This window comes from Hylobates moloch, unplaced genomic scaffold (assembly GCF_009828535.3).
Source record: "Hylobates moloch isolate HMO894 unplaced genomic scaffold, HMol_V3 SCAFFOLD_8, whole genome shotgun sequence".
NCBI classification, from domain to species: domain Eukaryota; kingdom Metazoa; phylum Chordata; class Mammalia; order Primates; family Hylobatidae; genus Hylobates; species Hylobates moloch.
Genome location: NW_026652283.1, coordinates 95,993,107 through 96,016,420, shown reverse-complemented (window position 1 = coordinate 96,016,420; position 23,314 = coordinate 95,993,107). Strand labels below are relative to the sequence as shown.

The 23,314-nt window shown below is 42.3% G+C and overlaps 2 protein-coding genes across 7 annotated transcripts in view; one reads left to right on the top strand and one right to left on the bottom strand.

Moving 5' to 3' along the window:
* Positions 1-23,314, top strand: part of FBXL2 (F-box and leucine rich repeat protein 2) — a 124,286-nt gene that overhangs the window by 91,059 nt on the left and 9,913 nt on the right. Inside the window, exons 1-12 of one of the 5 annotated variants that reach the window (XM_032162201.2) lie at positions 2,404-2,985; positions 3,398-3,466; positions 3,547-3,661; positions 3,884-4,010; positions 4,153-4,227; positions 5,602-5,732; positions 7,588-7,648; positions 8,418-8,462; positions 9,003-9,059; positions 14,313-14,525; positions 15,824-16,051; positions 20,834-21,757. In XM_032162201.2, the coding sequence (XP_032018092.1) occupies positions 3,442-3,466; positions 3,547-3,661; positions 3,884-4,010; positions 4,153-4,227; positions 5,602-5,732; positions 7,588-7,648; positions 8,418-8,462; positions 9,003-9,059; positions 14,313-14,525; positions 15,824-15,931 (957 nt within the window). In that variant the 5' untranslated portion in view covers positions 2,404-2,985; positions 3,398-3,441 and the 3' untranslated portion in view covers positions 15,932-16,051; positions 20,834-21,757. Of the gene's footprint in view, positions 1-2,403; positions 2,986-3,397; positions 3,467-3,546; positions 3,662-3,883; positions 4,011-4,152; positions 4,228-5,601; positions 5,733-7,587; positions 7,649-8,417; positions 8,463-9,002; positions 9,060-14,312; positions 14,526-15,823; positions 18,066-20,833; positions 21,758-23,314 lie in introns of those variants that run through there. The other 4 variants (XM_058442041.1, XM_058442043.1, XM_058442042.1 and 1 more) reach the window with 4 other exon arrangements.
* UBP1 (upstream binding protein 1) overlaps positions 18,155-23,314 on the bottom strand; it is a 52,275-nt gene continuing 47,115 nt past the window's right edge. For both annotated transcript variants that reach the window (XM_032162192.2, XM_032162191.1), the window contains 3 exons: positions 23,122-23,264; positions 22,369-22,420; positions 18,155-20,171 (listed from right to left, as the gene is read on the bottom strand). In XM_032162192.2, the coding sequence (XP_032018083.1) occupies positions 20,134-20,171; positions 22,369-22,420; positions 23,122-23,264 (233 nt within the window). In that variant the 3' untranslated portion in view covers positions 18,155-20,133. The remainder of the gene's footprint in view (positions 20,172-22,368; positions 22,421-23,121; positions 23,265-23,314) is intronic.

Below are 23,314 nucleotides of genomic sequence, written 5' to 3'. Positions count from 1 at the left end.
TGCTTTCTGTAGACACATATTTTTATCTGGTATCATTTTCTTTCTGCATAAAGAAGTTTTTTTACATTTCTTTTTTTTTTTTTGAGATGGAGTCTTGCTCTGTCACCCAGGCTGGAGTGCAGTGGCGCAATCTTGGCTCACTGCAAGCACCGCCTCCCGGGTTCATGCCATTCTCCTGCCTCAGCCTCTCCGAGTAGCTGGGACTACAGGCGCCTGCCACCACGCCTGGCTAATTTTTTGTATTTTTTTTAGTAGAGACGGGGTTTCACCGTGGTCTCGATCTCCTGACCTCGTGATCCGCCCGCCTCGGCCTCCCAAAGTGCTGGGATTACAAGCATAAGCCACCGCGCCCGGCCACATTTCTTTTACTGCAAGTCTGATTAGTTCTTCCAGCTCTTCTACGTCTAAAAAAATCTATTTTTTCCTTCACTTAAAAAAAATATTTTTGCTGGGCCGGGTGCAGTGGCTCACGCCTGTAATCCCAGCACTTTGGGAGGCCGAGGTGGGTGGATCATGAGGGCAAGAGATCGAGACCATCCTGGCTAACACGGTGAAATCCCGTCTCTACTAAAAATACAAAAAAAAATTAGCTGGGCACCTGTAGTCCAAGCCACTTGGGAGGCTGAGGCAGGAGAATGGCGTCAACCCGAGAGGTGGAGCTTGCAGTGAGCCGAGATTGCGCCATTGCACTCCAGCCTGGTTGACAGAGCAAGACTCTGTCTCAAAAAAAAAAAAAAAAAAAAAAAAAAAAAATTGCTGAGTCTAGAATTCTATAGTGACTGTTTTTTGTTTTTAGTATTTTAAGGATGGTGCTCCTCTGTTTTATTGCTTTTTCATTACTAGTGATAGATCTGCTGTCACCCTTATGTTTTATTCTCTGTACATAACATGGCTTTGTTTTCTGGCTGTTTTTAGGGTTTTCTCTATCACTGATTTCTCTCTGTGTCTCTCTTCCTCTCTCTGGAGTCTCACTGTGTCACCCAGGATGGAGTGCAGTGGCACCACCTTGGCTCACTGTAACCTCCACCTCCTGAGCTCAAGTGATCCTCCCACCTCAGCCTCCCAAGTGGCTGGGACTACAGGCACACACCACCACGCATGGCTAATCTGTCACTGGTTTTGATCAATTTGGTTATTATATGCCTTGTTGTGTTTTTCTTTATGTTTCTTGTACTTGTGGTTATTTGAGTTCCTTGGGTCTATGGGTTTATTGTTTTCATAAAGTTTGGGGAAAATTTTGGCAATTATTTCTTCAGTATTTTGTCCTCCTTCCTCGGTCTCTCTTATTTAGTGATTCCAATCACATGTATATTAGGTTGCTTGAAGTTGTCGCACAGTTCATTCATGCTCTGTTCTTTTTCTGTTTTTGTGTTTCATTTTTGATAGTTGCTATTGCTATGTCTTCAAGTTCACTAATCCTTTCTTCTGCCATATCTAATCTGTTGTTAATCTCATCCAATGAAGTTTTATATCAGCCATTGTGGTTTTCATATATATATATTTTTTTGAGATGGAGTCTCGCTCTGTGGCCCAGGCTAGAGTGTAGTGGTGTGATCATGGGTCACTGCAACCTCCACCTCCCGGGTTCAAGTGATTCTCCTGCCTCAGCCTCCCAAGTAGCTGGAACTACAGGCATGTGCCACCACACCAGCTAATTTTTTTATTTTTATTTTTTTAGTAGAGACAGGGTTTCACCATGTTGGCCAGGCTGATCTTGAACTTCTGACCTCAAGTGATCTGCTTGCCTCGGCTTCCCAAAGTGCTGGGATTACAGGCCTAAGCCACTGCATCTGGCCGGTTTTCGTATCTAAAAGTTTAACTTGGATCTCTTTTATTTTTCCATGTGTCTACATAACATGTTTGTTAGCTTCATAGAAATATATTCTAGGCAATAACATTATAACTTTTAATGCCTTTGTTGTTTCTGCTATTTGTGTCAGTTTAGAGTAGGTTTTGGTGGATTACCTTTTCTCTTTATTGGGGATATATTTTCCTCCTTCTATGAAAACATGATAATTTTTTGTTCAGTGCCAGACATTGTGAATTTTACTTTGTTGGGTGCAGATATTTTTGTATTCCTATAAATACTCAGGTTTTGTTCTGGGATACAGTTGACTTAATTGGGAATAGTTCCTGTTAGGTCTTGTCTTTAAGATTTGTTAGGTTGTACCAAAGCAGTGTTTAGGGCCAATTGTGCGCCACTCCTAAAGGAAGACTATTCTCAATACTCTACCCAATGCCCCAAGAATTGTGGCATTTTTCACTCTTGGTTGGTAGAAATGGGCACTATTCCTTGCCCTCGGTGAGCTCTGGCTACTGTTTCCTTTAATGCTTTTTGTTCATTCTTATTCCCTGGCCTTGGGCTTTGGGTAGTTTCATCACATGCATACATTGATCAGTGTGGTACTGAATTCTTTTTGTTGTTTTGGAGATAGAGTCTCACTATGTTGCCTAGGCTGGTCGCAAACTCTTGGGCTCAAGGGATCCTCCTGCTTTGGTCTCCCAAAGTGCTGGGATTACAGGCATGAGCCACCATGCCTGGCCTGTACTTAATTCTTGAGGGGCACCCTCCACAGATCTCTGGAGTTCTCTTTGTGACGTTCTCTCTACTCCAATGCTCTTGCCAGATAACTCCAGCAGCCTTGGTCTTCCTAGAATTTCAGCCCCATTTCTTCATCTCAGACAGTCCATCAGGCTTGGTTCCCCCTACCTGTACCAGGGCAGGTTGGAAGGAGCAAATCTCAAAGCTGTATTTCAGAATGATGGAGATGACCTGAGCTAGTCCTTGCTGAATATGTTAAGCAGTGAGTGGTGAATAGGGGGTTTTAATGTGCTGCTTCTGGCCTTGCTACCAACCCACAGATCAATGAGGAAGTTTCTCTTCATGACTGAATGTCCTCACCAGTAAAATGAGTGGGTCTTGATACTGATTAACTGCTGTCTTCTATCAATCGCCAGAAATGGTTTCTCTGGAAAGGCTCTAGGGTAAGCAAATGACAGCATGGCACAGTACAAGAAGATTTGCCCCCTTGCTTCAAATTGATTTTTTTGTAGAGCGGAGGGAGCAGGGAGCTAGGCCTCTATTCTCATGATTTGGTGATGACTCACCAAGCTGTGGGTAAAGGAGAACAGATTGATAGGTGGTCTAGGACTCTGCTTCTCAAAATGTGGTCCCTAGACTAGCAGCACTGGCATCACCTGGGAGTTTCTTTAAACTGCAGACTGTCAAGCCCCATTCTAGATCTATCATCAGAATCTGCACTGTGACAAGAACCCTAGCTGATTCTTACGCGATTTAATTTTGAGGGAGCACTGTTCTAAGCGTGAATGGTTTCATATGCCCTCTAGTGGCTGTCTAGCAACTTGCAGGGAGCTTTAAAATGTTTTCTCATTTTAGGACCTTTGCACAGAACTGCCGAAACATTGAACATTTGAACCTCAATGGGTGCACAAAAATCACTGACAGGTAAGTAATGAAGATTAATTGGTGACCAAATAGCCACGGGGAGAGAGAAGGGAGAGAAACATGGTTGAAAATATCTTTAGTGCGTCTGCTCTCTTTCAGCACGTGTTATAGCCTTAGCAGATTCTGTTCCAAGCTGAAACATCTGGATCTGACCTCCTGTGTGTCTATTACAAACAGCTCCTTGAAGGGGATCAGGTAAGAGTGCCCATTGTTTGTGTCAAGAGAAATACCCAAAGCTGTGAACATTCTGGAAACCTTCCTAATGGTCACATTGGATCCAGCAAGAAATAGGTGACTCCAAGAGGTCCCAGGCATGGTCTCCCCTTCTGAATTTCTTGTGATGTACTAAACTCAGAGTTGGTCATTAACGCTCTACAGGAGAGACCGCACATAAGTTTTTGTTTCTTGTTCTCTCAGTGAGGGCTGCCGAAACCTGGAGTACCTGAACCTCTCTTGGTGTGATCAGATCACGAAGGATGGCATCGAGGCACTGGTACGAGGTTGTCGAGGCCTGAAAGCCCTGCTCCTGAGGGGCTGCACACAGGTACCAGAGGGTTGATACAGCTGTTTGTGTTATGTATCAGGTGTGGGCACATCATCCAGGAAGCTGCTTTTGCATTTTTCTTGGTGTCCCACTATTCCCTCACCTGGATTCCAGCCGTCTTTTGTTTTCTCTGTCCACTCAGTTAGAAGATGAAGCTCTGAAACACATTCAGAATTACTGCCATGAGCTTGTGAGCCTCAACTTGCAGTCCTGCTCAGTAAGTAGCGTGCCTCTCCTGAACACCGTTTGCTCTATGTTGTCTCCCGAAGCAGTCTGCCTCAGGCCTCCCTGCAGCCCCCCAGGCACCTGAGATGGGCTGTGTTGCCACACCCTGATTTTCATCCTGTGTCCTTATATAACCTACCAATTTGTCACAAGATGGAAGAATAACAACAACAAAAAGGAATCATACTCAGTACAAAGCCACTGACATCTCCCCTAAAAATAATATAGACCAGGTCTTGATTTTGTTGAATAGAGTATTAGGGACGCTATTGAGGAATGCAGTGAATTGGTCACTAAATAGTTGTAAGACATGAAGTGTCTTTTTTTTTTTAACTTGTAAATTGAGGATGATGACTTCTCTCACGTTGTTTCAGTGGATAAAATGAAATAGCACATGCAAAAATGCTTTAAAGAATAAAACGCATAGGCAAGAGCAAGGTGGCATTTTCTTCAGGACATTAGCCTATGAAAAACGATTGGTCCTTCCCCACTGCCATTGTAAATGTTGATAATTGAAGAGGATGCTTGCTACATCCTCCAGGTTTTCAAGGCGAACATAGATTTTGAGGAAGGTAAGGGAAAACCCTTGCGTTCAGCTTTAAATGAATATATTATAAATATTTAGAGTCCCTAGTGGTGGGGAAAAAAACCAGAAACTGTCTTACGGACAAATGTTGACCGTATGGGCCAGGACTATTCAAAAATAGGACCTTGACTTATGTGTAGGATAGCACTCGCTGATGGCTTGAAGTATAATATAGATGTGCGTGTTTATTTCTATATCAAGTAGTCTGTTTAAGTGAACATATTATTTTGAATCTTCATGACCAAATTCATAGAATTTAAGGTATTTATCAATAATTTTGTGATTTATTTAATTTTCCTATTGTCTAAAACATTTGATGAAATATAAATATAGGTGTATATTGTAAATATTTAAAGCATTAATCTGCAGAAATCCAATCAAATATTATTGTCATTTAAACTAGGAAAGCCTCAAAAGTTCTTTAATCAGATTTTTAAATTATGAGTTTATAAATTTTATGAAAAAATCTATATTTTGATGACTAGTGAGGGAGAAATGGAATTTTAAACTTTTATTCTCCATTTATATTATTTAAAAATTTTACTTTATTTTTTCCTGGATGCATGTATCTTATCTAAATTGCTAAAATATTTTAAAGCTGTGCAGAGATAAATAACACAAGTACCTGTCTATCCTCTACTTCTTATTTTGTTGAAGTTATTTGGATAAAATGCTAGTAATCAGCAACCAAAACTGAACAGCAGCAGATATTTTTCTGCTGCTCCCATTTCGGTATTGCTGGTGTCCTCTGACTTTTCTTTCTGTGCTGCTTTTCCTCAGCGTATCACAGATGAAGGTGTGGTGCAGATATGCAGGGGCTGTCACCGGCTGCAGGCTCTCTGTCTTTCGGGTTGCAGCAACCTCACAGATGCCTCTCTTACAGCCCTGGGTTTGAACTGCCCACGACTGCAGTGAGTACACTGCACTTTTTGCTTTGCAGCTCAGAGTTTGGCTGAGTTAACCAAGAGGGCTTCCTGCAGGAGAGGCCAGGCTTGCCAGGTAGTGGTGATGGAGGCAGTAGTTATGTTGTTGTTGGCTTTTGTTGGGTAAATTGGGGTGGGGCAGTGTATAAATCCAGTTCATTGGAGGATGTACTGGGAGAGTATAAAATGTCTACCACCAGTGAATCCAAACTTTAATTTCTTAATGAATGTCACACAGTTTCCCACCTAATTTACCTCATCATGTTATTGCTTTAAGCACCCGAGTGAGCACATAGTGAGCAGAGTGATAGCCTCACATCCAAAGGACATGAGCTTCTCCTCCAGAACTGCTGCCAAACAGACAGAATGAGGGGAATATCACAATTACCTTCTTACTTAGCTTCTTCCCCAGTAGGAAAAAAAGTTTTGTTTTTAACAAATAATAATTTAGGCCAGGCATGGTGGCTCATGCCTGTAATCCCAACACTTTGGAATGCTGAAGTGGGTGGGTCACCTGAGGTCAGGAATTCGAAACCAGCCTGGCCAACATGGTGACACCTCGTCTCTACTAAAAATACAAAAATTAGCCAGGTTGGTGGCAGGTGCCTGTAATTCCAGCTACTCGGAATGCTGAGGCAGGAGAATCGCTTGAACCCGCAAGGTGGAGGTTGCAGTGAGCCAAGATTGTGCCACTGCACTCTAGTCTGGGCGACAGAGTGAGACCCCATCTCAAAAAAAAAACAAAACAAAACAATAATTTGTATTCTGATCCTCAAAGTAATAGATTATCATTACCAGCTATGAATATTAAAATTTTAACAATAGTAAAAATAGTTTGACTTCAGAACCAGCAACCTTAAACTTTATCCAAGAGGCAGAAAAAAAGATACTTTTTAAAAATCTCTACTTTCCAATGAAACTGATCCATTCCCACGCTCACACCAGTTCTGTATCTTTTAAGAATTGTATATTTCTGCTTTTACCAATTTTTCTTACTGTTGTAGAGAAGGTACTATATCATTTAGATATTTCTGCTTAGTAGAAGGAATTTGGGTGATCAAAACTGGCCAGAAAGGAGGTCAAAATTATTGCTGTAAGGGAGTGTTTAACTTAGAAATGTTATTCATGCACCCATCCCTATTAAGCATGGGTAATTGAGAATTAATTTTTTTCATTGTCTACAAATTTTTTAAACTTCCTTTAGGGTACCTGGGAATTTCCATAAATGCAGTAAATCTCAAGATGATTTTATTGAGAAAAGTTCATTTTAAATGTGTTTAAAAAGTGAACAAGGCCGGGCATGGTGGCTCATGCCTGTAATCCCAGCACTTTGGGAGGCCGAGGTGGGTGGATTACCTGAGGTCAGGAGTTTCAGACCAGCTTGGCCAACATGATGAAATCCCGTTTCTACTAAAAATACAAAAATTAGCTGGGCATGGTGGCGGGCACCTGTAGTCCCAGCTACTTGGGAGACTGAGACGGGAGAATCGTTTGAACCTGGGAGGCGGAGGCTGCAGTGAGCCAAGATGCTCCACTGCACTCCAGCCTGGGTGACAGTGTGAGATGCTGTTTGCAAAATAAAAACAAAACAAAAACCAAAAAACAAATATTAGATTACTATTTAAAAACAACATGCTGGTAAAGCAGGAAGATTCTTGGATTTTCTTTCCAAGTTTGGGATGGAACTTTGGGGCTTTGGGCAGGTCACATTCCCTAAGGGCTGTTAACAGAAGCAAAAGCATGTCAGAGAGCAGAAAAGACTCAAATATGCATCATAAAGTTATGTGTTTCCATTATTAACTAGTTGGTACCTTTTTCTCCCCTGTACCCACTTTCTCCTCAGAATTTTGGAGGCTGCCCGATGCTCCCATTTGACTGACGCAGGTTTTACACTTTTAGCTCGGGTAAGGCATAGACTTAAAGAATACAACCAAACTCTAATTCACCTCCCAAATTCAAAGTGACTTGGAGTGGTTTTGGGTGTGCAGAAGACTACCTTCAGAAAAGACAGGCACAAAGTAGAGTAGAACCCTTGGGGTGTGTATTGCAGTTTTTCCAGTTAGCCAGAAATCTAGGGAAGTCTTATAGAGGGTTCTGTAAAGGGTCTGGGCCTCATGCGTGGTCAAGTGGGACCAGCCTCCTCCTGGCAGGAGACTTCATTCCTCATATGGACCCCAACTTGGCCTCTCAGCAGCTCCCCGTAACTGGGCTGTACCCTGCCCTTTGCCCTGCAAACACTGACCACTGGGGTCCCTCTGGACCTGCTGCCAGGAACCCATGTCCTCCTGGGGCTGCTGATACACTTGGCTACCTCCACCCAACCCCCACAGTGTGGCTTAGTGCCTCATCCCCATGCCCTCCCAGAGTCTAGGCTATGGCTAAAATTTACCTGCTGATGTCTGCGAGCCACTGGGAAGGTTGTAGACAACTCTCTTTCCAAGTTGAGAGAAAGAAATGCAGTCAGAGGCAGCCCTATTCCCAGTTCCAAAGCACTGTAACTCAAAAGGCAGCTGCTCAGAAGTGCTGGTTTATTGGGTAGCTTTAGGAACAGGGCATACTTCTTAATAGAAGAGAACAAGGACACTGGGCCAATACTCAGAGGGATAGGGCAAGCCACCATTGTTGCTGTCACCACTGACTCACATGTGGGGTGTGTCTTGTGGAATCTTCCAGAATTGCCACGAATTGGAGAAGATGGATCTTGAAGAATGCATCCTGGTAAGTGGACTCCTGACAGCCCTGCAGGGCAGCCTGCTCCTTAGTCACTGCTGGCCAGTGCAGCACAGCCAGAGACACTGACTCGCTATCATCCTGACCCTCCTTGATCAACCTCAGTGGCAGGGCTTGGAAACCTGTGAAGGCCATGGCAGTGGATGTGTGAGCTTTTGGCCATTCTCAGTCATCAGACAGAACTACAGAAGAGAAGTTCAGGATAGCTCTATAAAATAAGCTTGCATGTCCAGTGATGGGGTGACTCCAAAGAGGAGAATCCTGGGAACACTCCTTGCCCACTCCCTCTTTGTCCCTTGCCCCAAGCCTCCTTGGGGCACCAGAAGAGGGACCAAAGAACAGTTTTGCATCTCTAGAAGCGGGCAGATTTTAGAGTGCTGGTGAAGAGAGGAGCTCCCAGCCCCAGAGTGTTTGAGATGAGTTTTTAATTCTCTTTTACACCTTTTGATTCTCATGTTCAAGAGAAGCCAGGATTAGGTATTAAGTTCTGGTGTAGAAGCCACACTGACACAGCGTGTTTCTCTCCAGATAACCGACAGCACACTCATCCAGCTCTCCATTCACTGTCCTAAACTGCAAGCCCTGGTGAGTCTGAGTTTTTCTGACATTATTCACCTGTTAAAGATGAAAGAGCCCTCCCACCACAGCAAGAAGCTGTTTGGGTTCTCTTTCTGTAAGGTATCATCTCTCTTGATTTCAAAAATCTATTAACAGGGCTAACTTGGGAGGCAAGGTATCTAAATATTTGATTACTGCTTTCATTGAGTTTGCAATTTTAAGATTCCCAAAAGAGAAATGTCCAGATCCAGATGGTTTTGTTGGGGAACTCTACCAAACATTTAAGGAATGAACATCTTTTTTTTTGAAACAGGGTCTCACTCTATCACCCAGGGTGGAAAGCAGTGGCACAATCTGAGCTCGCTGCAACCTCCACCTCCCAGGTTCAAGCAATTCTCCTCCTCAGCCTTGCGGGGGGATTATAGGCATGCGCCACCACACCTGGCTAATTTTTGTATTTTTAGTAGCGACGGGGTTTCACCACGTTGGCCAGGCTGGTCTCGAACTCCTGACCTCAGGTGATCTGCCTGCCTCGGCCTCCCAAAGTGCTGGGATTACAGGTGTGAGCTACTGCACCTGACCTGAATTAACATCAATTCTATACACTCTGTTTTAGGAAATAAGACAGTAAAACATTTTACAACTCTTTTTTTATTTTGAGACAGAGTCTTGCTCTGTCACCCAGGCTGGACTGCAGTGGCGCGACCTCGGCTCACTGCAACCTCTGCCTCCTTGGTTCAAGCTATTCTCCTGCCTCATCTTCCCGAGTAGCTGGGATTACAGGCATGCACCACCACGCCCAGCGAATTTTTGTATTTTTAGTAGAGACAGGGTTTCACCATGTTGGCCTGGCTGGTCTCGAACTCCTGACCTCAAGTGATCCACCTGCCTCGGCCTCCCAAAACAACTTTTTTTTTTTTAACAAGGCCAGTAATACCCTGTTATCAAAACCAACCAAAAATTGTACCAAAAAAAAAAAAAAAACCTACAGACTGATATTCCTCATAAACATAGAAGCAAGTATCTGCAACAAAATATTAGCAAATAGAATGTAGCAATATATAGAAATAATTATAATACCATGGCCAAGCAGGGTTTACTCCAGAGACCCAAGTGTAGTTTAATATTTGAAAACTGACTTATGTAATCAACCATGTTAACTAAAGAAGAAAAATTACGTGATCACATCAACTGATGCAGAAAAAGAATTTGACAAAATTCAAAAGAGGGCCGGGCATGGTGGCTAACACCTGTAATCCTAGCACTTTGGGACGCTGAGGCAGCCAGATCACAAGGTCAGGAGATTGAGACCATCCTGGCCAAGATGGTGAAACCCCATCTCTACCACCAAAATTAGCTGGGCGTAGTGGCACACACCTGTAGTCCCAGCTACTCTGGAGGCTGAGACGGGAATCACTTGAACCCGGGAGGTAGAGGTTGCAGTGAGCCAAGATCACACCACTGCACTCCAGCCTGGCGACACAGTGAGACTCTGTCTCAAAAAAAAAAAAAAGAAAAAGTTACTTTAAAAAGTACCAGGCCGGCCGTGGTGGCTCATGCCTGTAATCCCCAGCACTTTGGGAGGCCGAGGCAGGCGGATTGCCTGAGGTCGGGAGTTCGAGACCAGCCTAACCAACATGAAGAAACCCTGTCTCTACTAAAAATACAAAAAATTAGCCGGGCATGGTGGCACATGCCTATAATCCCAGCTACTGGGGAGGCTGAGGCAGAAGAATTGCTTGAAACTGGGAGGGGGAGATGGCTGTGAGCTGAGATCTCGCCATTGCACTCCAGCCTGGGCAACAAGAGCAAAACTCCATCAAAAAAAAAAAAAAAAAAAAGTACTAGGAATATGAGAAAAATCCCCAGTTGCCATGTTCTCTACACAGGGATAACTATCACTATGGCCAGTTTCTGTCCTTTTTGAGACATTCTTTGTGCAATGAAAAGTGATTGTCTTTCTCTGTCCCTCTCCTCCCTGTCTTTTTTCATGCACACATATCCACACCACATCCATGGGAGCAGAAGATACCTGCTGATGGCAATTAAAAGCAATTCCACCTCCCATTCTGCATCTTCTGCCCCACGCCCCTAACCACCTCTGAGTCAGTAATGTGATATAAGCTGCTCACTTCCAGAATGCATCACTCCTGCTAGGGATGAGTGACAGTGCATGACAGGAGAAAAGGCTTTAAGGCCAGCCTGAGCTGGGTATAACTGGCAAGTCTCAACTTTGAGCCACAATGCTGTCATCTGTAAAAAGGGAATAATGACACTTACTCTGCAGAATTGGCCCGAACCAGACAGCTTTGACTATTTGACTACATTGTTAGTGTTAATACAGAAGGCCCCACTGCTGTGTGAACCATGTTGGCAGTGGATTTTCCTGTTAACTTGGAACAGGTCAAGCACCCTCTGATTTTCCTTAAATCAGTTTTTAAACATTTCTATGAATACTTGAATATGCCAGTACATAAGTTTTTCAATTAATATAACAGTATCTCCTCAGTCTCATATGTTACTGCTAACTTCTTCATTTCTGAATTTCCCTATATTAAAACAATGGAGAAACTGACATTCATACACCACCGCCATCATCTTTCTCCAATCTGTATTTGTAAATATACATGTATATATGTGTGAATCCATATGTAAATAAAATGAAATTGGCTGGGCACGGTGGCTGACGCCTGTAATCTCAACACTTTGGGAGGCTGAGGCGGCTGGATCACTTGAGGTCGGGAGTTCGAGACCAGCCTGACCAACACGGAGAAACGCCGCCTCTACTAAAAATACAAAATTAGCCAGGCATGGTGGCGCATGCATGGCTGAGGCAGGAGAACCGCTTGAACCTGGGAGGTGGAGGTTGCATTGAGCCGAGATTGCGCCATTGCACTCCAGCCTGGGCAACGAGAGCAAAACTCCATCTCAAAAAAAAAAATAAAAATTTAAAAAAAAGAAAATGAAATATATACATACACAGACACTTTTTTCTCATTCCATTTTATTGTAAGTAATCAAACTTCTATTTTTTGATTTACCAATTTTAAACAGCCTCCTAAAGAACCAGTTTTCTGGCTTTACTCTTAAGTCAATTCTAAAAGCTAAAAACCAATGAACAGCATTGATTACATAAATACTATTTGATGTAAACCATGTAGAGTGATTCGATTCATGAGAAAGGAAATATATTCCACATTGTTAAGATCAAGCTCAGAGAAGAATCTTTCAAGCATCAAGGTCCAACAGAATTCCTCTCCTCTAGCTTCCCTTCCCTCGAGGTGGTACTCTGCTGCCTAGTTACATAGCCAGTAGTTCTAGTTTCTAGTAGTAGTTTCTAGTTTGGGGCTGTTACAACCAGTACTGCAATGTCTTAGATTTCTTATTCTGCAGGAATACCTTACACCCATCCACTCAGGTCTCCTCTGCCAGGACTTGTTAAGTCCAAACTCTCAGACATTTCCTTGCTTCATAGACTGCAGTATGTAAACTGTATCCACTTTCGCACTAAAAAATTTGGCAGTCAGAGTGGTTTTTCAAATTTTAACTTTCCTGAAGTAAAATATACATGTAGAAAAGTACATTTATCACTGGTGTATAGATCAATGCATTTCCATAAACTGAATACACCCCGATCAAAGGTCAACATTATCATGACCCCGGAAAGACCTTTCTGCTCCCTTTCAATCACTGATCCCCCAAAAGTCGTGACTTCCAAATAGCATATATTAGTTTTGCCTCTTTTTGTATTTTATTTAGATGATATGAATAGAATCATCATGTATACTCATCTGGTTTCCTTATGCATATTGTTACATGTAGTTGTATATTGTTCATTCTCACTGCTTTATAAAATGGGTACACTGTGATTTATTTATCCTTTCTCTACTTTTGAATATTTGAGTACTGCTTCTAGTTTGGGGCTATTACAGCCAGTATTCCTATGTTTTTTGGTTAACACATGTGTATGCATTTCAGTCAGAAACATCGAAATAACCCCTGCAGCATATGAGACTTCCAATTGCTCCACATCCTCACCAACACTTATTTTCCGTCTTTTTTGAAAAACAGTTGTAACATCACATTCTCCTTACAACTCTTCCCACTGACCTTGGAATCAGAACTAAATTTCTTTACATAACCTACACAACTCTGTGATCTGGCCCTTACCTCCCCAATTCCATCTGCATCTATGTGCGGTTATTTCCCACCTATTATATGTTGACCTTCTTCCTAAACAGTACTTGCCGTTCTCCTGCTACCCCTGGGCCTTGCACACAACAAACTCTTTGCTGTCTTTCCTAGGATTAGCTCCTAATCCTTCAAATATCAACTCGGTGGTCTCTTCCCCAGGACAAATCCTGCTGTCATATGCTCTCAAAGCACCTCAGCTTCAGTATAAAAGATTATTATTTGATTTTATAGACTCTCCAGTCTGGGCTCTGCCAGTGCAGAAAAGTATGTTTTTACTCATCATTGCACACTTGGGGGCTGGGACAGAGTTGGAGCTCATATATTTGAAGGAACAAATGAACAAATGGGACATTGATACAGTACTTTTGCCTCTCTAGTTTTTATGGTGGGGTGAATCTTACATTTGATATGCATTGGGGGAAACCGTCAGGTCTGAAACTGTTTTTGGTATAGAGAACTTAAGAGAATTACATAAATGTCATTTGGCTATATAATATTCATCTGAATTTATCTTTTGCAACCGTTACTGTTTACCCAAGAGAAGTCAGTAATGTCAGATCACACTCTTCAAGGTCTATTTGATTATAACCTTCAAAGATGCTCAGTACATCTCTGGGTCACAGCTATTTGTGCAATTTTCTAAATGAACAAGGACATTAGATGCGTTGATTTCACTGGCATCCCCTCAAATGGAGAACTGGCCAATAAAACTGCTCTCAAGGGGGTAAACTCTGAAATTTCCCCTGAAAATTTTATTTCCATCTTTACACAATTAGGAGAGAGAAGCCGCTCCCAGTGTAGCAAACCCATAACCAAAGGGCCCCAAGGCTTTGTGTTTGGTCCTCACTGCCTGATTAAATGTCTCAGTCTGTTTTGTGCTGCTACCACAGACTGGATAATTTGTAATGAACAGAAACTTCTCATAGTTCTGAAGGCTGCGAAGTCCAGGGGCTGGCATCTGCTGAGGGCATTCTTGCTGTGTCATCCCATTGCAGAAGGGCAAAAAGGCTAGCTTCCAGCTTTTTTTAGGACTTGAGCCTTGGAATAAGGGTCCTGCAAACATTTACTCATGTCTCTCTGTTCCAGAGCCTGTCCCACTGTGAACTCATCACAGATGATGGGATCCTGCACCTGAGCAACAGCACCTGTGGCCATGAGAGGCTGCGGGTACTGGAGTTGGACAACTGCCTTCTCATCACTGATGTGGCCCTGGAACACCTAGAGAACTGCCGAGGCCTGGAGCGCCTTGAGCTGTACGACTGCCAGCAGGTTACCCGTGCAGGCATCAAGCGGATGCGGGTAGGTGTGGGGCAGGGGAGTCGGTCACACCTGACATTTCTAAGCACCAAAGGAAAACATCAAGAATCAGGCCAGGGCAGGTGCGCGGTGGCTCACGCCTGTAATCCCAACACTTTCAGAAGCCAAGGTGGGTGGATCACTTGAGGTCAGGAGTTCAAGACCAGTCTGGTCAAAATGGTGAAACCCCATTTCTACTAAAAATACAAAAATTAGCCAGGTGTGGTGGTAGGCGCCTGTAATCCCAGCTACTTGGGAGGCTGAGGCAGGAGAATCACCTGAACCTGGGAAGCAGAGGTTGCAGTGAGCCCAGACTGCACCACTGCACTCCAGCCTAGACCACAGAGACTCCATCTCAAAATAATCAGTCAGTCAACACTCATTTTCTCTGTTATGCAATAGTTATGCAAACTGATCTGGTACAATAGTGTCACCTTAGACTTGATCAAAATGTTCTTGCTTAGACTCCACCCTGGAAGATTCAGCTTGAGTTGGGTCTGGGCTGGAGATTCCACAGTCTGGTGATCGGAGCCCTTATAAGAAAGCCTATGTTGGGTTGGGCGCGGTGGCTCACGACTGTAATCCCAGCACTTTGGGAGGCTGAGGCGAGCGGATCACAAGGTCAGGGGTTCGAGACTAGCTGACCAACATGGTGAAACCCTGTCTCTACTAAAAATATAAAAATTAGCTGGGTGCGCGCCTGTAATCCCAGCTAATTGGGAGGCTGAGGCAGGAGAATCGCTTGAACCCGGGAGGTGGAGGTTGCAGTGAGCTGAGATTGCGCCATTGCACTCCAGCCTGGGTGACAAGAGTGAAACTCTGTCTTAAAAAAAGAAAAAAGGCCTATGTTAAAGGCAAGCAATTTAAGGTCATTATGAGTGGGAGGTAGAACTCTCTTGGCTAATTTCCAGGTAAGAGGGCTTAACAGAATTTGGCTTTTTCCATACAGTTCACCTACACTGTTTTCTTGATTATGCTTTAAGCAGCTGCATTTAACAACCCCATCCAGGGTGCTACAGCTGTAGAGAATATTCACTTAGTTTGTAAACAGGGCTGGTTACTACCCCTGGGTGGAAACATATCAATGCATATCAACATAAGTGTTTTCACTTATACTTAGAAGGTACTAATGGGGGGACAGACGGTGGGGGGAGTAACAGGAGTAGCTCTCATCTATAGCATAAATTCTATTTGAACTAAGGTGAAGATTTTTAATAGAGGACTATAGGTTTTTCTACAATTATGACCATAATCCTAAAAATACCTGTGTAAAGACTCCACTTTTTTCTTCATCCTTCCAGGCTCAGCTCCCTCATGTCAAAGTCCACGCCTACTTTGCTCCCGTCACCCCACCGACAGCAGTGGCAGGAAGTGGACAGCGACTGTGCAGGTGCTGTGTCATTCTCTGACAGCAGCTGCCTGGGCCCAAGGGGTGATGAGGCATCCTTTCCTCTAGAAGACCTGAGTCTTCCTGACCTACTCCACCATCACCCAATCTATTGATTCTCCATTGGGAAAGGCATTTACAGGTAAAAGACTTCTGTATGGATTGCAGTAACTCTGGTGATAGTTTTCACCTTTATTCTGCTGTGAAACAATCAAAGCCTTGTGTCAGTTAACACGTGACAAGTGGTCTCAATGCAGCTAGGACCATGCCAGAAACCTGGATCTCTTAAGAGATTGGTACCTACCCAGGTACAAAAGTTCTACCCTTGGCATTATCGGCATTCCTCAAAAAGACCATCAGTGTTAGCACAAACAGAGCAGAAAAAAATAAGCTGTTGATTTTCTACCTGATACTTAAGCCAGTGGCCTACTTTAATTCATAATTCCATTTTGATTAGCAGGACTTTTCCACTTTGAAGATAAAAGAGCAACTTTATCAAAGTGACTGTACTGCAAATTCATAATGCCTGATAGTTATATATGTAGAGACTTACGTGGAAGGCATGTTAATAGGTTTCCATGAGACACCAAAGAAAAGAGGACTCTATACTGGGTGGAGCAGGGCCTTCACCTTTTTGTTTCTGTCAACTTGTCATATACACCTCCAGGGACCAAAAACAAAAGCAGCCCAGAGTCTGTGTTGCCTGATTGGAAAGTAGAAGCTCTGGTGTATGCTACAGCACATAATGCATTTTTATTAAAGGAAAAAAGCTAATTATGTCCATGCCTCTCATAAAACTGGAGGGGAACCTTAAAGAGAAAGAACTAAGGCTTAAGTTATCTGTAGTATAATCAATTAGAAGTAATGAATGGATGCATGTAAAATGGATGTGATTTTTTTTCAAGCTTATTTTGAAATCTTAAAAATCAGGTTACACCATAGCTACTCAAAAGTTTTACAGACTTAAAACTCAGATCAGTAAGTGTTGGTACCTTTTAGACTCATAAAATTGAATAAACCATTGCAATGCTTTAAAAAAAATTAAGTCAGAGGGTTTTATTGCTATGATTTTATAGCAGACACATCCAAGCAAAACCATTTTCCAAATGCAGACCTTCCTGATGTTATCTGAAATCTGATAAAATGACCCTACTCTCTGCTGTGGTTGATTCTTGCTCCATGCTGTCCATATTTGTGACCTTTATTAAGAACCTATCAATCAATCACCACCTTCATTGTAAACTTAGGTGTTCATGGTGGCTGGCCCTTCCGAACAACCACTCCTCCAAACTGAAGGGCCAGAGCTCATGAGAAACTTAAGTAAGTGAAACGGCAAAAGCAAGATGTGTTCCCATGACTAGCAATACCTTTATTAGACAGGCAGTTTTAGAAGTATTTTTTAAGGATATATTATGTCAGTCAGCTGCATTCTAGGAAGAGAAAGCAGATATACTCCCCATAAATGGACTTAGCGCGATTATCAGAGTAAGCATTAAAGTCATTTTATTGCCTTATGATATATTCCAGTATTCCTCGGTCTAAAAATTGTGTGGATACCATAGCAGTTACTTAAATATACATTTATACCCACTGTTGTGGAGGAGATGGGGGAGGAGGACTGATGCAGGAAGCAACTTCAATAAATGAGCATATAACAGACTTGTTCAGTGATTGATTATGAATTAGTTTCTATTAAAAAAATTAACTTAAGGCCGGCCACGGTGGCTCATGCCTATAATCCCAGCACTTGGGGAGGCCGAGGCGGATGGATCACCTGAGGTCAGGAATTTGAGACCAGCCTGGCCAACACAGTAAAACCCCATCATCTCTACTGAAAATACAAAAAACTAGCCGGGCGTGGTGCTAGGTACCTGTAATCTCAGCTGCTCAGGAGGCTGAGGCAGGAGAAATGCTGGAACTCCAGAGGCGGAGGTGGCAGTGAGCGGAGATCGCAGCGCTGCACTCCAGCCTGGGCGACAGAGCCAGACTCTCTGTCTGTCTGTCTCAAAAAAAAAAAGAAAAAAAGAAAATCAGGTTTGCTTCCTTTTAAAGTCTGGAACAGTTAATGGAATAACATATCCTCAGTTGCATCAGCTTTGAGAAAATAAACTGAAAAGAAAAAAACCATGAGCCTAACCTGTTATTAATTACATTTAGACTGGCTCAGAACACACACAGGGAAACTCCTTGATTCTATGACACGAAGTGACAGTAGCAGGAACTGGGATTTTAAATGAGACACACATTTGCAAAACAATCAGAAAACATTTATTATACTGAAATGTGTACATCCTACTATTAAAAAAACAAAGTAACAAATTTGCTGGTGCCAAAATTTATTTAGCCTGTTTCACTGGGACAAACATGTTCAGTGTCACTCAGTATAATTTCAAGTCTGATAAGCGTCTAAGTATTTTTACCCCGCTTCTAAAACCTGATGAGGAATTCAAAATAAGCACACAGCATTAAATGACATTTATTGTTCCATAAATCTTGAGACCCAAAAAGGAATGCTAAATAGACAAGCAAAACTTTTAAAACAAGAGATAAACTCACTTCTTTCCCCAGTGACTGGTACAGAAAACACGTGGTCACACAAAAGCAAAGGGAAAAAGAAAGGAAAACTCTCTGCCTACAGGATCTATAGGAGTTACAGATATTTTCAAATCGATGATGAAAATAGATCGTGCTTCTCTGTAGCAAATAATTAACCCCCTTTATGAATAAAACATAAAATGTCAAAGCTTTTACCCACTGAAGTAGTTTGTCTTCTGGGAGAGATTTCAAACTCAAAATTACTCATTTCCTATTTTTTGCCTGAACACAATGAGGATCAAATAGTACATTCAAATCAGGACATCTGGGTATATGGACAGAGATATCCTACAATTAAAATGGAATAGAAGTTAAAAAAAAAATTCAGTCCCCTACACCACAGGCCTCAAACATGCTTGCTGATGGATTCTGGGAAGGTTCTGGATGAAGGACGGAGATATGGGAGGAAAGTGAGAAAACAGTGGATTCCCTTTGAAAAGTATGCTAGCAGACAAGCATTTGGTTTTATGAAAGAGGCACTCTTATAGAGAAAGAAGCTATTATGTGGTGTATAAAAAGCCCCTAAATTATCACCAGAATGTCTATCCATGATTGTACTAAAGCTCAATATTTGAGGAGAGGCTTAAGGGATTTGTATGGTACATTTTAGTGTTTGACTGATAACATCTAGGGTTTCCACAAAAAAATTCATCTTGAAGATCCCTTAACACCCAGTCAGAAGCTATCAACAATAATACTTTCTCTCCCTACTTGGGTCACCTATTTCCAATGTCTGGGGTAGGGCTTTAAAAATGTTTAATAGGATAGTAGGGGTGGGGGTTTAGGGTGGGGGGTGGTCAGAGATGGAGGGAGAGAGGGAAGAAAACGAGAGAAAAACCACGAGTTTAAAAGGCAAGGAATCTCCAAAAATGAAAACCAGAAACTAAAATGCTAAAAATGGAAGCAGAAGCAAAAAAGTTTTTCAATAAATCTGTGACAAAGCCAAAACACAAAAGTCTTTGTACCTATTAGGATTTACACTGATCCTCTCACCAAGGTACTCCTGATAATGCAGTTTGCTTCAAGCCCATCTTCCTGGCTTGGATCTTCAATCTGGCATGATCATATCAAACGTACACCCTCAGACATGATTTCTTCCAAGAAGGTGCCGAGCCTCTTACCTGACCACCAACGGCCACATCAGCACAACACAACTCTCCGCATACAGATTTACTGCTGGCCCCACAACAGCACTGTCCCCCGTCTCCTCTCCAGGTCAGCATAAGGTTCAGGCAATAAAAGCCAAACTGGCACAGAAAGGTAAATGCCCACAGTAAGTTTCTACATTCATTTCCAAACCGCATACAGTGTAAAAAGACAGCAAAGGCTGCTTCTAGGAACTGTATTTACTGGCCTCTGCCAGAGCAGCAGGCAGCTATGCCTGCACCGTAGCCTCCAGAGCTGGATGCATGCTGTGCTGACGTGCTCACTCTCATGAGGATGCTTGGCTATGGCAGTGACAGTGAGGAGATTCACCTCTCATACAGCTCATTAGAAAGGTCATCTTGTGTTTTCAATATGAAACATTTCATATGGTAAAATCCAATCCCAAGACTTCTTGGATTCAGTCTTCACACACTTTTAAGCGTGACTATTTGGTACTGAATATAGTTCAGTCTATATAAGACATCACTTCAAAATTATGTGGATGCCATCACTATTTTCAGCTGCAGAAAAAGGAAAGACATTATTTCTTCAGTCAGGCTTAGGAAATTAAGCCTATTAAATGGAAAACTCCCTGCCAACTACAACCTCCCTTCCCAATTCACAGGTTACCTTTAAATGATTCTAGAGAAACAAGCAGATTAACTTGCTCTAGCTCCTCTTCCCCCAAAAAACTTCATGTATACATTCCCTTTTTAGACATTCTGCAAAGCCTGGCCCACTATCAACGCCCCCATTCCAACACTGTCTGCCAGTTCTGGGGGTAGGGGGACATCTATCAAGACACACAATAATAGTGCTGTCCATAAGGGGAGCAAGAGCTAGAGGCAGAACAGGTGAAATATGCTGTGTCAGGGCAGAGGACCTGAGGGAGTAAATGCAAATGTGTACATCTACCTTTTCCAGAAAAATTTCTGAGCTACTCAGAGATTTCAAACATTTTAAAAATGTATCATTCCTTTTGCCTAGTGTTTCTCAGTAAATAGTGGGAAGCAATATAGGCATTCATAAAAAAATGATTTTTCTCATGGCGACAAAGTAAAAAAAAAAAAAAAAACAGTAAATTGAGATTAGAGGGCAGATCCTATGATTTCTAATACCAAAAAGTGTCTACTGGTTTCACAAAACAGAACTATGCAATTATAGTGTATGTTTTCTTTTTCAGACAATGCCAGTTATGCAAGGTAAAAACTGTACTGCTGTGAAAACAAAAGACTGAGCAGAAGGGTACTAGGCTAAAGACGTTTCTGAAAGAGTGAACCAGTTCAGAGTTAAAACTCAGCCTTGCAGGTAACCTGATGGCATATGCAACATGTCAGGCGCAAAGTAAAATCAGTATTTCAGTAGTTTGGGGACACCTGACACACATGACATCTCCCTCTTCTAGGGGCAGCTTTTGTGCTAAGACCGGATTTGGATCTTAGCTCACCTGACTTTTAAAACAGTCTATGAATGTATGATCTCTTCTCAAATAATTTTACATTTAGGAATCCCTCCTCTTTAATGTTGGAGCCACCTAAGCCTGGTCCTGGCTCTCTTTTCATACTCTCTCCCTAAATGACCTTACCAACTCCTACAGCTGTGAATCACTGTTGATATGCTGAAGGCTTCCAAATTTACATCTCAAGGCCAGGCCTCTTCTCTGAGACCCAGACTGGTAATAGTCAACTGCCTACTTGACATTTCTACATATCCAAAATCAAACTCTTGGTTGATTTACCCCAACCATACTTACCTTTTCAATGAGATCACCATCTGCCCGGTTACTTTCCACAGAAAACCAGGTGTCAGAACTATTCCTCCCTCAAAAGTGGAGCCCACTGGGACCCTGTCTATAAACCTGTAAGATACCATCACCTTTCACCTGGATATCTCCTGCCTCGTTTTGCCACCTTCTCATCTGTCTCCACAGAGTTGTGAAAGTGAAAGAAAAATCTAGTCACATTACTACTCCTTTGTTTAAACAACTTCAGTGACAACCCAATGCATTTCAAGTAAATCCAAACTACCATCATCACCTGGTCCCCGCATGCCAGACCCGGCCTCCTGCTTTGATTCGCCATGATCCGCTCACCCTCACACACTGCATGGCAGCTACATGGCCCACTGCCAGGCTTTCCAAGAAGCCAGGTGTTTTCTTTGCACACAGCCCCACGTTGCCTGGGGATGCTAATTCAATGGCCAGCTCCTGCTCCTTCTCATTCTTCAAGTCTCAGGATTAATGACACCTCCTCAGAGAAGCCTTGCCTTACAGTTTCATATTCCCCTCAACCCAGATCTCCCTTATCCATAAGTACCCCACACTTTCCTTTTCCTTCATGGCACTTAACATATTGGTAATTTTGTGTATCTCTTGGCCAATTTTGGTTTGCTTTCCCCAATAGGAGTTTCGTGGATTCTGTTTTATTCAATAGATCCACTGAGCGACAGAAGCACGGTGTCTGATACAAAGTGCTCAGTAAGACGTTGGCTGAATGAATTGAGATTTTTTTTCCCAGTCATCTAGAAAGACTGACTTCTCTTCCTTATATGCTAATTTCTGTTACAACCATTAGAAATATTCTCGATTCATTTATCAAACTTTCTTCTTAAAATGAGTAAAGCAATCGTTTTAAAGAATAAACACGAGAGGCACTAATTAGAGGCACACACCATCTCTCATGATTCTGGCATTTTAAGACACACACACATGCAAAGTACCTTTCACTGTGGAGAATAAAAAACAACTCTCATCTTGAAAATTCTGAACCATCTAGAAGGATAAAGTAAATGCGTAAGTACAATTAAGATCCAACTGTCATTTCTTAAAATGATTTTAAAACAGTAAATATTCTTCTCACACAAACACAGGACTCAATGGCCAAAACGATAATTCATGAAGGGAGTGTGAGGCAGCAAAGATGCACACGTGCTGCACTGCCTTGTGTTCACTATGCCTGTCCATAATGGTCCCTGAGAGACCTGGTCGGTCACCCATGTGACCCACAGGGGCACATTGCTTGCCAGCTCCAGTGGATGATGACTCGAACAAAAATTGCATAAAGTGCTCTTTTATTATTACTTGCTTGCCACCAATCACTAGGGGAAAAATTATATATCTTACAAGTTTTTTTAAATTAGTCATCAAATAATAGACAAAAGGAAAACACATCCAATGACTCACTTCATAAAAAGGACCAAAGCCTGCCACTATCCCTAGAGTGCCCCACTGACTGGCTGCATCCTAAAGGGCTGGGGGGAGGCTAAGCCAGTTTTCCTTGGCTTGTATTCCATATTATCACTAGGATGCCTGAAACTCTTGGTTGTAAGTTCTTCCAAAGTGATTCCCAACTCTCTGAAAATGATTCTCATAAGTATTTTCAAAAGAGGTCACAGAATTTTTCTACAGTTCTACAATTACATGTATAAAAGTAAATACCCGTCTGAAAAGGAAAAACAAATGATTTGATTTACCTGATCACTAACAAGAATGTGAATACCAGTGGGACCCTGTCTGTAAACCTGATTAATTTGGTGGAGAGGAATATTAAACACCAGCGCAAGTTTTCGAGCAACTTCTGAGGCAATCATTTCTTCCAAGTAGATTGCATGATAAACTGAAATTAAAAAAAAAAAAGAAAAGCATTTTAACAGTAATCTTTGATCT